Below are 16,525 nucleotides of genomic sequence, written 5' to 3' on the forward strand. Positions count from 1 at the left end.
CACTGTTTAAAATTTATTCCATTGTCTTCTGCCTTCCATTGTTTCTTTTGAGAAATAATCTTTCAGTAATTCCTTTAAGATTTTCCTCTTTGCGGGGCACCTGGGTGGCTCAGTTGGTTAAGTATCTGCCTTCAGCTCAGGTCATGATCCCAGGGTCCTGGGATTGAGCCCCACATCGGGATCTCTGTTCAGCGGGGAGCCTGCTTCTCCCTCTCCCTCTGCCTGCTGCTCCCCCTGCTTGTGCTCTTTCTCTGTCAAATAAATAAATAAAATCTTAAAAAAAATTTTTTTTCTCTTTGTCTTTGGTTTTCACCAGTTTACCATGAAGTACCTAGGTGTAGATTTTGAGGTGTGTGTGCATGCACGCACATACTCACATGCTGGGCTTCTTGAATCTGGTTTAATGCCTCTTTATCAGTGGTGGACATTTTTTAGTCATTATTTTTCTAGTAACTGCTTTTATTCCACTCTTTCCTTTTATAACTGTACTTACAGGTGTGTTAGAACTATTCCCTGTATGTGCTATGATTCTTACCCTCCCATCTCTGTTTTTTATATTTTGTCTTTCTGTGCTTTATTTTGGGTATATGATTCTGACCTATCTTTCTGTTCACTACTTTTTTTCAGCTGTGTCTAACCTATTAACCTTAGATTGAATACTTAGTTTCACTTTAGTACTTTTTATTTTCCAGATCTCCATATGATCCTTTCATTATAGCTTCCAATTTTTGCTGAAAATTTATAATCTTTTTCAGTTCCTTGAAAATGGTAAGCAGAGTTACTTTAAAGTTACTGTAACCCCAATATCTGAATCTTTCTTGCATCTCTATTGCCTGTTATTTTTGCTGGTTTTCATTTATTTCTTGCCAGGTATACTTGGATTTTGGTTTGTTATAATTTTGTTACAGATGGTATTTCCTAAATTGTTTATAGAAATAATTGGAGGTCTAGGACAATAGTATCTTCCTATACAGACGACCTATATTTATTTGTGCCAGGTTTCTGCATTCGCTAGTGATCCAGAATTACCTCAGTCCAATTTAAGGTTTGAGAATATTCAAAGCTGAGCTGCAGTGCCTTCAAAGACTATCCCCCCCACTTTTTTTGAGCGGTGGGGGAGGGGCAGAGGGAGAGGGAAAATCTTAAGCAGGGGCTTAAGCCCCTTAAGCCCTGATGTGGGGCTCAGTCTCGCAACCTTGAGATCACAACCTAAGTGGAAATCAAGAGTCGGACGCTTAACCAGCTGAACCTTCAGGTGCCCCAAAGGCTGTTTACTTATAACTCAGCCTTATTCCTGTGTTTTAGCCCTTTGGGTTTCCAATTCAAGTAGGGTTCTACAGGGCAACTCTGAGTAGGCTCTGGACTTCAGTCTGTATCTTCCTAGAACTGTGAGGTTGTCAAGAGAACTGTCCGTCACTTGCCCTGAAGATTTGGCAGATGACTTCAGAGGAAAAGTGTCCTCAAATGCTGGCCTCATTTCTCTAGACTTCCATCTTCCCCCAATATATGGCCTGGAAAATTTTTGCTATCTTGTTATTCCTCTGTACCTTAAAGCTTCTGTCTTTAATATTTTGTCCAGATTTTTCTAATAGTCTTTACTGGAAGGATTGGTTTGTGTTATCTCATTTGCCATTACCAAAAGCAGAAAGTCTCCGTTCTTGGTTAAATTTTTGAAACTCTTTGGGGGCACCTGAGTGGCTCATTTGGTTAAGCGTCCAACTCTTGGTTTTGGCTCAGGGTCGTGAGATTGGGCCCCATGTTGGGCTCCATGCTCAGCAGGTAGTCTGTTTGGGGGTTCTCTCCCTTTGCTCCTCCCCCCTGATGGCATGCTCTCTCTCTAAAATAAATAAATAAATCTTAAAAAAAAAATTAAAACTCTTGGGTGCCTGGGTGGCTCAGTTGGTTAAGTGACGGCCTTCAGCTCAGGTCATGATCCCAGGGTCCTGGAATCTAGTCCCACATCAGGCTCCCTGCTCAGCGGGGAGCCTGCTTCTTTCTCTCCCTCTGCCTGCCACTCCCCCTGCTTGTGCTCTCTCTCTCTGTCAAATAAATAAATAAAATCTTTAAAAAAAATTAAAACTTTTTATTATAGAGAATTTTGAACATACGCAAAAATTGGCTAATATAATGAACCCCCATGTACCCATTACATACTTAAAATAATCATTAACCCTTGGCCATTTCTGCTGTATCTATATTCCTGTTCACTTTCCTTCATCCTATCTTGTTTTGAGGCAAATTACAGATGTCACATCAGTTTATCATTTTAGTACATAGCCCTAAAAGATAAGGAATGATTTTTTAAAAACATAACCACAAAATTATTGTAACATCTAAATAATAATAATTTTATTTATTATTTATTCCATTTTCAATTTTATTTTTATTTTTTATCTTATTTAAATTCATTTAATTAACATAGTATATCATTAGTTTTTGGTATAGAATTTATTTTTTAAATTTTATTTTGTATCCAGTATAGTTAATATACAGTGTTATAATAGTTTCAGGTGTATAATATAATGATTCAACAATTCTGTACATTACTCAGTGCTCATCATGATAAGAAATTTTTTATCCCCATTACCTATTTCATCCATTCCCCCACCTTTGTCCCCTCCAGTAACCAACAGTTTGTTCTCCAAATAGTTAAGAGTCTGTTTTTTGGTTTCTTTTTTTGCTTTGTTCATTTGTTTTGTTTCTTAAATTCCACACATGAGTGAAATCATATGGTATTTTTCTTTCTCTGACTTATTTCACTTAGCGTTATACTCTCTAGGCCCATCCATGTTGTTGCAAATGGCAAGATTTCATTCTTATCTATGGCTGAGTAATATTCACTTGTATATATATATATATATATATATATATATATATATACCACAATTTCTTTATCTGTTCATCTATTGATGGACTCTGTGCTGCTTCCATATTTTGGCTATTGTGAATAATGTTGCTATAAACATAGGGATGCATATATCTTTTCAAATTAGAGTTTTCATATTCTTTGGGTAAATAGTGGAATTACTGGACCATATGGTAGTTCTGTTTTTAATTTTTTAAGGAATCTCCATACTGTTTTCCACAGTGTCTGCACCAGTTTGCATTCCCACCAATAGTGCATGAGGGCTCCCTTTTCACTACATTCTCACCAACATTTGTTGTTTCTTGTGTTTTTGATTTTAGCCATTCTGACAGGTGTGAGGTAATAACTCATTGTGGTTTTAACAATAATTTCTTAATATAAAGAAATCCAGTCAGTGTTGAAATTGCTTTGTTAATTTCTAGCGTAATTATATTTACCGATGAGCCCCCAAAGTTAGTTTGTCCCGATATCTCTGATTCAGTTGTGAAGGCACTTTTTCACTTGGTCAGTAACCACCCACAAAAACTTACTTTCATGTCTTTAAGCTCTTCTTCACCTATATGAAGACTGCCCATTCTTCAGTGACTAAATTCAAGTCTCCTTCCTCCATGGAGCCTGCCCTGGCCACTCCTCTGATTGCCTTAGCATTTATTATCTCTTCTATTCCTGTGGCATTTAGCCATAATTTATGTTGTATAGTATAACTTCTTATGATTGTAAACTGCGTTTAGGGTAGGGACATGTGTGCTGTATGTTTTGCATGCCAGATTGTGGGGCACATAGCATCTGTTTACCTCAGCAGTTTTGTGAGGGCCAAATGAGGTAATCTAAGAACTTTTCTTATACCCTATATAGCTAAATTGTAAGGAATTACCATTGTTTTTGTTGTTGTTAGCATAACCACTAAATGAATTCTGGACTACATTCTCTGTGAGGGCAGAGACCTGTGTTTCCAGAGCCTATCATAATGCCTGACAGTAGGCTTCCCATACAGATATGTTGATTTAATTTATTATCTTAAGGAATTTAGTCAAGTTCTCTCATTCTTGTCTATCAAATGATATAAAATAGGATAAAGTTAATGACCTACAGGAAGAAGTTAAACTTTACCAAAAATTTTATTTTCTTTTTTCCTCCCTCACAAATCTGATAGGTTTATCTCAACATGTAGTTACCAACTATAAGCAAGTAATTCAACTCTTGGAGGAGGGAATAGCAAACAGGTAACAGGTTTATTTGTTGCTGTCCTTTCAGTCTCATTCATCTTTCCTGTGTGCTCATTCCCCTTTGGAGTATATGATTGTATTCTCTCTGCAGCTTCCCCACATTCACAATCAGGAGGCCTTTTTCAGAACAGTAATGTACCCAGGGTAAAGGGCAGTGGCTGAGATTTTGTGCATTGCTCAGTAGTGAAGCTGGAGTTTGTTCTGCATATAATAATATCAGGCAGTAAGCCCAGAGTTACTCTGTGCTTTGTCTCATAATAGATAACTTTTTGACCGAAGAAAAGATTCTTGCCTGTGTTGTCCTCTCTGTAGGCTTGATAGAAATAAGATCCAGTGTAGTTTAAAGTGTTTCAGAAAACAGTTTTTCTTCTAGTTTTGCATACTTGTAAAGGCTACCCAAAAAAGACTGTTTTGAATCTGCTATGAATAAGCACTGTAGACCTTCCTATAAGCTATTGTAAATTGTGATAGTATTCCATGTTGCTAGTTACTAGGAAATACCCAAACTGTTTTAGTAGATGCCTGAAAGAATAGCCTTTTTTACCTTGAAAAAATGTTGGGATATAGTCTTCTTTTTACCCTATTAGTAGCAAGTCCAAGTTAATTGACCATAAAGGAAGAACTTTAAATTTAACATTCTACTCCTTGGGTTTCATGGACCTATCCTGGAGGCACTTGCCTCTGATCTTCAGATACCCTGGGTTCCTTGATCTTTAAGTGTCAGGCTTCACCTTTTCTATCCTTGAGTCATGAGACCTGCCTTTGGAGTTTGACTCTTCTTCAATTCTCCAGCTCCTCTGAGAACAGAAGTTAATGACATGATCTTAAACTGAGTAATGATTGACTTAGATTTAGATGAAGGGAAGGCTCTTCTTACTTTAAGGATTAATATTGCAATGAATTTCTAAAGAAGGTTATGAATTTCACCTGGCTTAAGTATGACATTGACACAATTCAAGATCTCATTTCAAATCCCTTTCTGACACTGTAAGATTAATATTTAGTGTTTAATCACATTTTACTTTCTCTGTTTTTGATGCTTCTCCAGCAAGCTCTCTACCTCCATTTGTCCTACTTAAATGGGTCTGGTATTCTTCCAGGTTGATGACACTCTAGTATTCCCCTTTTCAACTCTGATTTTTGCTTCTGTTGCTTAAAAAATGTTCTAATGTGGTTTAATATGAAGCTACACTGCCTTTTATTCTCAGGTATCAGTACCTAGAATGCTGCTTCTGCCATCTTTGGACCACTCTCCTAACTAAACTGGACTAAATATGGATGTTCTATGATTTTCACCTTTGAACCTTGGCACTAACATTTCTGTGTTCCCCATGGATTCTTAAGGATTCACCATGCATGAACAATACTTATCCTAATTGTTTTCCTTTATGTACACAGAATCACAGCAGCTACTCATGTTCATGAGGCCAGCAGCAGATCCCATGTCATCTTCACTATCTACTATACACAGGTTGGTTACCCCTTTATTTGCTTAGATTTCTTCCTTTCCTAGTCCCTTTTGACTGCTTTCTTGTGTTCTTATATCTTTTCCTTTCTTCCTACCTTTCCATTTATAGGTCCTCTACTATGACCTAATGTTATAAGGAGGACCTACGTACAATCTACTAAGCTCTACACCAGAAAGGGTAGAGGCAGTTTCATAAAGACTAATCAAAATATCTTCAACTTATATTTTACTTTTAACATTTCAAAGTACTTTTATATCTATGTGATCAGTATGAGCATTAAAATAAGAAGTAAGATGGAAATGAAAATAAGCATTAAAATGAAAAAGTAGATTTACTTCTATTATGAAGATTTACTCCTATTAAAAAGTAGATTTACTTCAATTAGGAGTTAGTAGGTCAGCAAATCCTATCCCTCCAAAACAACTATAAACCTGGACAAAACTGTCAAAAGAACCATTTCTGTGCTCTAAAAATAGGCCAGAGTCATATAATAAACCAAGACATTTATTCAAGAAAACTACTGAATTACAGATAAAAATAGTGCAGATTTGTGGTATATTGCCTTGGGCTGTTCCCATTCCTACCTGTCTCTGTAAGTGAGGTGGTTCATCAGGGAATGGAAGGCAGTCAAAACCTTTGTTGCTACTTTGTTGCTACCACTGCTAGAAGAGTTCACTTGATTTGGGCCATTGTCAGAATGGTGCTCTTGGTGACAAACTAACAAGGAGATCCATTAGCCTGAGATTATGGGTCTGTTTCAGGCAAGAAATGAACTGGCAGATTGTCTGGGGATTTAATAGGGAGTTCTGGAAAATGATGCAGCCATAATGGGCTTAATAAGATCTTCACATATCCTGTATTGAGCAGAACTTAAACCTAAAACTGAACTTTTAATGCATTCCCCAGCCCGCACATTGATCCATCAACAAAGAATAGAGATCTTATTGGCTCTAAGTGTTTGATTATAACTTCTGACCAGTCTTTTGCTGAACACTCACCTATGCAGACAGAGGGTAGCCCCCAAAAGGCCAAGCTTAGAATTAAAAACAACTGAAGGAAAAAATTGAATGGAGACCTCTTTGGCTACATATTGCTGGGGAGGCAGATTTTGAGATTTTTAGCCCAGGCAAGTTACCAGACAAACTAAACAACAACCACTACCACCCTCAAGATGGAAAAATTCAGAATTCAGAGTTGTTACAATATGTTATCTAAAATGTCTAGTATTCAACCAAAAATTATTAGACATGCAAAAGGAGATGAGAAAGTACAACCCATGGTCATGGGGAAGGGGGGAAACAGTCAGTAGAAACTGATTCTAAGTGCTCCGGATGTTTGATTTAGCAATCAGAGACTTTAAAGCAACTCATATAAATATGTTCAAGGAGCTGAAGGAAACCATGTTTAATGAATTAAAGGAAAACATGCCAGTAACTCTAGGGAATTTCAATAAAATCATAGAAATTGTTATCTAAAATGGGGGTCCTGGAATTGAAGTGTACAATAGGTGAAACAAAAAAGTAGTGGGACTTGAGCAGATATGAGAATGGCAGAAGAACTAGCGAACTTGAATATAGACAAATAGAAATCATCCAGTTTGGGGATGCCTGGGTGGCTCAGTCAGTTAAGCGGCTGCTTTCAGCTCAGGTCATGATCCCAGGGTCCTGGGATTGAGTCCTGCATCAGGCTCCTTGCTCAGCGGGGAGCCTGCTTCTCCCTCTGCCTGCTCTGCCTGCCACTCCCCCTGCTTGTGCTCTCTCTCCCTCTCTCTAACAAATAAATAAATGAATAAAATCTTTAAAAATAAGTAATCCAATTTGAAGAAGAGAGAGTAAAAAGATTAAAGAAAAATGTACAGAATCTCACAGACCTGTTGGACCATAGCAAATGTGTTAACGTAAGTGTAATGGGGATTCCCAGAAAGAGAAGAGAAAATAGGCATAAAAAAAAATTCGAGAAATAGTGACCAAAAAATTCCAAAAGTTGTTGAAAATCATTAGTGTACAGATACAAATATTTTAAGAACTCCAAGTAAAATAAACATAAAAAGATCCGTACCTAGACACATCATAGTCAGATTGTTGAAAGACAAAAAGAAAATCTTGAATACAGTTAGAGAAAACTGACTCATGATGTACAAGAAAACAATTACATGATTAATGGTCGACTTTTTTTTTTTTAAGATTTTATATATTTATTTATTTGAGAGAGAGTGAGAAACAGCATGAGAGGGGAGAGGGTCAGAGGGAGAAGCAGGCTCCCTGCTGAGCAGGAGCCCAATGTGGGACTCAATCCCAGGACTCCTGGATCATGACCTGAGCCGAAGGCATTGCTTAACCAATTGAGCCACCCAGGCGCCCCTAATGTTCGACTTCTTATCAGAAACATTGGACCCCAGAAGACAGAGTGCTGAAAGAAAATGAAACTGTCAACCAAGAATTCTATATGCAGCAAAACTAACTTTACCAAATGAAGATGAAATAAGAACATTCCTAGATTAAAAAAAAAAAAAAAAAACAACACCAGAATTCATTGCTAGTAAGCCTACCTTACAAGAAAGCCAAATGAAATCTTTCAGGCTGAGAGAAAGCAATATCAGTAACTTAAGTCTACAGGAAGGAATGAAAAGTTCTGAGAATAGGAAATATGTGGGTTAATATAAAAAGCTACATAAATATATTCTTATTTTTTCTTCCAATGTTATTAAAAAATAAGATTGTATAAAAGAATAATTATAATGCTGTATTACATATATCGCATATATATACATTGTCATACATAGGACACTAATAGCACAAAGGAGTGAAGAGGAAAAGATATATTGGAGTAAAGTTTCTATATTTATAGGAATTAAGGTAGTATTATTTTCAGGTTGATTCATGATAAGTTGTGATGCATATTGTAATCTGTAGAGCAAAATTATAATTCAAAAATTAGAAATTAAAATGGTACAGTAAAAAATAATTATTTAACACAGAATAGGCAGTGAAGGAAGAGCAGAGGTGCAAAAAATACATGAAACATATGGAAAATAAATAGAAAAAGAATAGGTACAGTTTTGAATACGTCAATAATTACATTAAGTTGAATGGTTAGTTAAAAGCAAAACTCAACTATATGCTGTCTCCAAGAAACAGCCCTTAGATTCAAAGATACAAGTATGTTGAAAGTAAAGGGGTAGGAAAATATACACCCTGTAGGGGCGCCTGGGTGGTTCAGTCGATTAAGTGTTTGCCTTTGGCCCAGGTCATGATCCCAGGGGCCTGGGATCAAGCCCCGCATCAGGCTCCTTGCTCAGCGGGGAGCCTGTTTCTCTCTCTCCCTCTGTCTACCACTCTGTCTACTTGTGCTCTCTCTCTATCTGTCAAATAAATAAATAAGATCTTAAAAAAAAAGAAAAATATACACCATGTAAATAGTAACCATAAGAGTTATAGTATTATGTTAGTGTCAGGCAAAAAAATAAATTTTAAGACACATATGTACTATAGACAAAGAGGGACATTTCATAATGATAAAGGATCTGTACATCAAAAAGATGTAACAATTATAAATGTATGTGTTCCCAACAGTAGAGGTCCAAAATGTAAGAAGGAAAATCAACAGAATTGAAAGGAGAAATAAACAATTCAGTTACAATAGTTGGAGATTTTAGTACTTTGCTTTCAGTAATTGGTAGAACAACTAGGCAGAAATCTGCAAGAATATAGAAGATTTATAGAAGACTATAGAACATTATCAACCAGTGTGACCTGACATTTAACCTCTACAGAATACATTTTCAAGTGCACATAGACTGTTCTCCAGGATAAACCATATACTGCATAAAGCTAAAGTATGTAGTTATAAGGTAAATAAGTTATGGGGATGTGATACTTCAACTTGATGACTAGAGCTAATAATGCTATATTGTATATTTGAAAGTTCCTAAGAGAGCAGATCTTAAAAATTCTCATCACAAGAACAAAAAAATTTTAATTGTATGAAGTGATGGATGTTAACTTACTGTGGTAGTCCTTTTGCAGTATATATACATCAAATCATTAAGTTATACAGATTAAACTTAAAATGTTATATGTCAATTATATTTCAATAAAACTGGAAAAAATAAATGATGATACATTCAAATTTAAAGTTATCTACCTTAAGAAAAATATATAACAGTTAATCACATTGTGTAGGACTTTAGTTGGATTCTGATTCAAAGAAACAAAAAAATTGAGTAGGAAATTTGAACAGTGACTAGCTTTTGATACGCTAAGGAATGTTGATAATATTATAGGTACACTGATGGTATTATGATTGTGTTTTTGAGGATCTTTATCCTTTGGAGATGCATATCGTAATATTTACAGATGAAATTTTAGTGATGAATTGGCTTTAAAATAATGTGGGTAGGTGAAATAAGGGTGTATAGGCAAAGTGAGACTGGCCATGAGTTGATCTTTTTTTTTTTTTTAAGATTTTATTTGTCAGAGAGAGAGAGCGTGCAGAAGCAGGGAGAGCAACAGGCAGAGGGAGAAGCAGGCTCCCCGCTGAGTAGGGAGCCCGATGTGGGACTTGATCTCAGGACCCTGGGATCATGACCTGAGCTGAAGGCAGGCACTTAACTGACTGAGCCACCCAGGCGTTCCCTTTTTTTTTTTTGAGTTGATCATTGTTGAAGCTAGGTGACAGGTACCTGGGGATTCAGTATATTATTTTTTCTACTGTCATATATGTTTGGAATTTCCCCTAATACAATTATTTTTAAGGCAAAAATAAAAGGCTAATCAAGATAGTGTGACATTAACATTCAGATAGATCCATGGAACAGAAAGGAGTCCAAAATAAACTCATATATGTATAGGCAACTGATTTTTCACAAACTTGCAAAGGTAATTCAGTGCAGAATGTGTAATCTTTTCAACAAATGCTGGTAGGACAAGTGGATAAACTTATGTTAAAACAAAAAACAACCCCCCTTCCCCCCCAAATAAAACAACTTTGATCCATACCTTGCACTTTATCTAAAAATTAACTCCAACTAGAGCATAGACATAAATGTGAAGGCTGAAACTATTAAACTTGAAGATAACTTGGGAGAACCTTTGTGATATTGGATTAGGCAAAGAAATTTTTTAATAGGGCACTAAAAACACAAATTGAACAAAATGAAATTTGCCGTTGGTCAAAATTTAAAACTTTTCTTTGAAAGACATTATTAAGAGAATAAAAGGAAAAGCCACAGATAGGGAAAATTTATATGTAAAACATATCTGATAAAGGACTTGTATCCATGATATATAGAACTATCTCAGTAGTAAGAAAGCAACTCAATTTTAAACCAACACTTAACTAAAGAAAATATACAGATGGCAATTAAGCACTTGAAAAGATGCAAAAATCTTTAATTATTCAGGGAGTGCAAGTTAAAATCAAATGAGATACGACTATACGCTTTTTAAAATAGCTAAAATTCAAAAGGGTGATTATACTAATTTGTGGCCTGATATGTAGGAGCTGGAGTTCTCATCCACTATATTACCAGTTGAAATGTAAAGTGATACAACTTTGGAAAATAATTTAACAATTTAAACATATATCTACCGTATGATCCAAAACCACAAAGCTATTTTTCCCAAAAGAAGTGGTATGTCTGTACAAAGACTTGTACTCAGATATTCATAGCAGCTTTATTTGTAATTGCTCAAAGCTGGAAACAACCCAAATGTCCATGAAGAGGTGAATGGATAAATAAACCTGGTATATTCATACAATGGAATACGATTCAGCAATAAAAAGTGAACTGTTGATACATGCCTCAACATGGATGAATCTCAAAATAATTATGCACAGTGAAAGAAACCAGACTTTGTATGATTCCATTTGTATGAAATATCCTGAGAAGACAAATTTGATATAGAAAGTTGATGAGTGGTTGCCTAGGCATAGGGAAGGGAATGGAGATTGATTGCAAACCAACTTGAGGGAATTTAGGGGGTAATTGGAAATGTTTTAAAACTGGTTTTGGTAAAAAAAAAAACAAACTGGTTTTGGTGATGGATGCACAACATTATAATAAACAAAACCCCACACTGAATTTTTTTTTAAAAAAAGGAAAAATAGTTTTGCTCTTGAGGGCTGGATGCCCCTGAATAGAGAACATAGGTAGAGTGCTTGCCCTGATAATTTAACATGCTGTGACTCCAGTTAAGGAGAGACAAACCCCATCGGGGGCCCCACACCTTCTGTGGATCTCTACTGATGAGAGTCAACCCCGAGGAGGGGAGTTGAGCATTTGCCTGCTAAATTGTACTAAAAATTCAGGTACCTCTGAAAATTGTGCTCAGAGGACTTTGTGGGGATTTACTGTGTGCAAGTCCTGCTCATATGTTTAATGAAGTAAGGACTCAGGGCTTACTGATTGACTTATCAGACTTTGAGAGCTCGTCTGGTTCAGAGCACATTCAAATACAGATTTCCTGAGTGATTTGGCTAAAAATCCAGAATATCACCTTGTTTAGGAGGGTGTCTAAGGGGAAAGAAACCACTCTGTTCCAAATGACAAGCTTTTTTTCCAAATGCAATATAGGGGCTTTATTTGGATCACAGTTTGAACAAACCAAAAGAAAAAAAAAAGACATCTGTGAGGCATTTGTACTGGGTATTAGCTAATAGTTAGGAGTTGTTATTCTGTTAAATTATGGGGGTTATGCTTTTTTAAAAATTTTAAAATTTTTATATATATATATTTTAAAGATTTTATGTATTTATCTGACAGAGACAGACACAGCAAGAGAGGGAACACAAGCAGGGGGAGTGGGAGAGGGAGAAGCAGGCCTCCCGCGGAGCAGGGAGTCCGATGCGGGGCCTGATCCCAGGACTCCAGGATCACAACCCGAGCCAAAGGCAGACGCTTAATGACTGAGCCACCCAGGCACCCCTAATTTTTATATTTTTTAAATTTATTTTTTATTAACATAATGTATTATTTGTTTCAGGGGTACAGGTCTGTGATTCATCAGTCTTACACAATTCACAATGCTCACCATAGCACATACCCTCCCCAGTGTCCATCAGCCAGCCACCCCATCCCTCCCACCCACCTCCACTCTAGCAACCCTGTTTGTTTCCTGAGATTAAGAGTCTCTTATGGTTTCTTATGGTTTGTCTCCCCCTCCGGTTTCGTCTTGTTTCATTTTTCCCTCCCTTCCCCTATGATCTTCTGTCTTGTTTCTCAAATTCCTCATATCAGTGAGATCATACGATAATTGTCTTTCTCTGATTGACCTATTTCTCTTAGCATAATACCCTCTAGTTCCATCCACGTCATTGCAAATGGCAAGATTTCATTTTTTTGATGGCTGCATATTATTCCATTGTGTGTGTATATTGTGTGTGTGTACACACACCACATTTTCTTTATCCATTCATCTGTTGATGGACATCTAGGCTCTTTCCATAGTTTATCTATCGTGAACATTGCTGCTATAAACATTGGGATGCAGGTGCCCCTTCGGATCACTACATTTGTATCTTTGGGGTAAATACCCAGTAGTGCAATTTTCAACTTTTTGAGGAACCTCCATACTGTTTTCCAGAGTCGCTATACCAGCTTGCATTCCATTCCCACCAACAGTGTAGGAGGGTTCCCCTTTCTCCACATCCTCACCAACATCTGTCGTTTCCTGACTTGTTAATTTTAGCCATTCTGACTGGTGTGAGGCGGTATCTCATTGAGGTTTGGATTTGTATTTCCCTGATTCCGAGTGATGTTGAGCACTTTTTCTTGTGTCTGTTGGCCATTTGGATATCTTTTTTGCAGAAATGTCTGTTCATGTCAAATGACAAGCTTTAAATGTGTTTTCTCCCTTAGGCAATCCTGGAGAACAACCTCCCCTCTGAAATTGCTAGCAAGATCAACCTTGTGGACCTAGCAGGCAGGTAATTAGGATTTCAAAGCCAAGGGGAATTAATCCCTTGACAATGACCTTGCTCTTGCCCATTTTACAGGGAATAAACTTGTTCCATCTTTTTTCACATTTCGATCATCCTGAGAAAATTACAAAAAAACCCACAATTTTTTGAATGCTACGTTAAGAAATTATAGTTTTCCAGTAGCTAAAAAAAATCTATGTCAAGGGTTCTGAATCTTAGCTGCCTAGTAAAATCACCTGGGCCTTTAAAAATTCTCAGTGCCTTGGTTTCATCTCTGATCAAATAAACCTCATTATTAGGGGTCAGAGGCAGTGCAGTCTTCAGTAATTTTTTGAAGCTGCCCAAGTGATTCCAGTTTATAGTCAAGATCAAAAAACACTGCTCTAAGTGGAAGTAACTGAGTTAGTGCACTTTTTTTCTCTGTCTTAATTGTATGCAGCCCTATGTGTTACTGGGAAAAAAAAAAAAAGAAATCTTTTAAAAATTCTGCGGCAATGAGAAGATACGACTTCCTAAGTTTTAGAAGAAAGCATGAATTGTAGTCACATGTATATCCAGAAAGAAGAAAGTCTTGGGGATAATGTCACAAAAAAAAAGTGTGAGATGAGATAAAGCAAATTTTCTTATTTTAAAACTGCTAAATTATTAATATGGTACATCATTCCATTAAAAATGAAGTGTTATCTCTGTCAGCTGCAACTCTGGCATTTTGGGGGGAAAAATGAAGTGCTGTCTGGAAGAAACTATATCAGGCACCTGGAAGTATGACTTTTTAATATTTCCCATTGACAGTTGACAGATAATGATAAAGCCATTAATAGATGAAATTAAAACAAAGATTGGGCATATTGATGCTAATATCATTACTGTAAGTGAGCATTACAGTTAGCTAAAAGTGCTCTGGCAGCCAAAATAAAGAAAATATAATGAATTATTTGATTTCTATTGCCCAAGAAGTGGAGGAATGCCAGTTCATTACAAGATGGTAATACTTTTTCTGGTAGTGAATTCTAAAAAGAATTTATCATGTGAGCTTTTTATATAATGTACAACATAATGGATAGTGTCTTTCAACATTATAAGGACAGTGTCTTCTTTGCTTTTATTTTTGTTTTCATTGACTGTTTTAGTGAAAGAGCAGATCCCAGTTACTGTAAGGACCGCATTACTGAAGGAGCCAATATCAACAAGTCTCTTGTGACTCTGGGAATTGTCATCTCCACCTTAGGTATTTTGCTGATAGACCGGATCATCAGAGTGGGAGGGAGACTTTGGAAAATAACTCACATATTTTCATTTTATGAAAATGGGGTAGACATTTACAAGGTTCTTTTTTTTATAAAGTTACCTTCTGACTGAGGCCATAAATATTGATATTTGTCTGCAGTTGAGAACACTGTGTGGTCATCATCCCAACCCTCTCATTTCAAGAAGAAGGGAGACTGAAAACTCATGTAGCTCAGATAGTCTGTGTTCTGAGTCCAAAGTCTAATTCAGGATTCAAACTTGTAGCATTCTGTCATGCAGAGACGGATTACAAAGTGTGATACTTAAATTTGTGTTCTCCAACCATTGTTTTAATGCATGTGTTTCACAGTTCCTTTCTTCTTCCACTTTTATTATTTTGTTGTCTTTAAAGCCCAGAATTCCCAAGCATTCAGCAGCTGCCAGAGCCTCAACAGTACAGCCAGTGATGGTGGTGACAGTGGGATCCCTAGCTCTCCTTCTGGGACCAGCAGTGGAGGGGGGCCCTCCCGGAGGCAGTCTTACATCCCATACCGGGACTCCGTGTTGACATGGCTGCTGAAGGACAGTCTTGGAGGCAACTCCAAAACTATCATGGTTGCTAGTGAGTGGGATGCTGGAGCTGGTTCTGTGTTGGGACTGGTATTCTGCCTCAGAGAAAGGGCCATGACCACCCATTTCATTAAGGGTCTCATAATATAGCATGGATGGTAGCAGTAAGGCAAGTGGTTACAGGCTGGGTCAGAAGGGCTTGGCGTGGTTTTTAACTTTCTCCTTCTAACTCAGCTGTGTCTCCTGCACACACTTGCTACAGTGAGACCATGAGCACACTGAGGTATGCATCCAATGCCAAACACATCATCAACAAGCCACGGGTAAATGAGGTGAGACCTTCATTTAAAGTCCTGGTCTGGTATCATTTACACTAAGTTCTTTTATTCTCTCATTTTTTAAATTCCTTCCTTCCTTCCTTCTTTTCTTTCTTGTTTCCTTTCCTTCCTTTCTTTCTTTTTCTGTCTTTCTCTCTCTTCACCCTCACCCCAACTTGCCTGACTTTGCCAAATGAAAATGGAGTGGAATTCTTTCTTTCAGTGTCATACCCTTTTCTCATATCTCTGCTGACTTAATTCAGTTGCCTTTTTGAATAATTTATTTTAGATATTTCTCTGAGACCATTCCTTTTAAGATCTTTGGTGTACCACTGCCACCCTAAGGGAGATCATTTAAAAATTTCTGTGTTCTCTGCTTTTATTTTGAGTTTATGTTGATGTATGCTTGTATTTTATTTCTTTTCTGTGCAAACTGCAGTGACCTCTGTTTCAGGCTAAAAAGGGGCATATTAAGGAATTTATTTGTTTTGAAAAGGAGTAATAATGAGAAATTTAAAAAATATGCTTTGCAATTTCAGTGAAAAGTTTCAGGGCAGGGATCACAAACTGGTGGCCAGGCCTATATAGCCCATCTGTGGACTGTTTTAGAAGGCAATGTAATTAGGTAGGTACTAAGTTTAGTCACATTACAGGAAGATGAGCATCTACTACCTACACATGTGCTGGCACTTGTGTTACCCATCAACCTCCTGCTCAAGGGCAGCGATTCTCATACTTTAGTGTAGATCAGAATCACCTCCTGGAGGATTGATTACACCACAGCTGGGCCCCAGCCCTCAAGAGTTTCTGATTTGGTAGGTGGTGGGTGGTGGGGAAGCAGAATTAGCATTTCTAACAAGTTCTTAGGTGGAGTTGATGTGGTTCTGGGACCATACTTTGAGAAGACTGTTTCAGAAGTTACTCCAAAGG

The 16,525-nt window shown here is 37.0% G+C and overlaps 1 protein-coding gene across 6 annotated transcripts in view; it reads left to right on the plus strand.

Annotated features, from left to right (window-relative positions):
- Positions 1 to 16,525, plus strand: part of STARD9 (StAR related lipid transfer domain containing 9) — a 136,572-nt gene that overhangs the window by 65,504 nt on the left and 54,543 nt on the right. For all 6 annotated transcript variants that reach the window (XM_088024748.1, XM_028094441.2, XM_088024744.1 and 3 more), the window contains exons 8-13: positions 4,020 to 4,089; positions 5,491 to 5,563; positions 13,420 to 13,487; positions 14,612 to 14,709; positions 15,121 to 15,330; positions 15,513 to 15,610. In XM_088024748.1, the coding sequence (XP_087880874.1) occupies positions 4,020 to 4,089; positions 5,491 to 5,563; positions 13,420 to 13,487; positions 14,612 to 14,709; positions 15,121 to 15,330; positions 15,513 to 15,610 (617 nt within the window). The remainder of the gene's footprint in view (positions 1 to 4,019; positions 4,090 to 5,490; positions 5,564 to 13,419; positions 13,488 to 14,611; positions 14,710 to 15,120; positions 15,331 to 15,512; positions 15,611 to 16,525) is intronic.

Source organism: Eumetopias jubatus, unplaced genomic scaffold (genome assembly GCF_037043125.1).
Source record: "Eumetopias jubatus isolate StellerSeaLion01/CBP00866 unplaced genomic scaffold, mEumJub1_p1.0 scaffold_7, whole genome shotgun sequence".
NCBI classification, from domain to species: domain Eukaryota; kingdom Metazoa; phylum Chordata; class Mammalia; order Carnivora; family Otariidae; genus Eumetopias; species Eumetopias jubatus.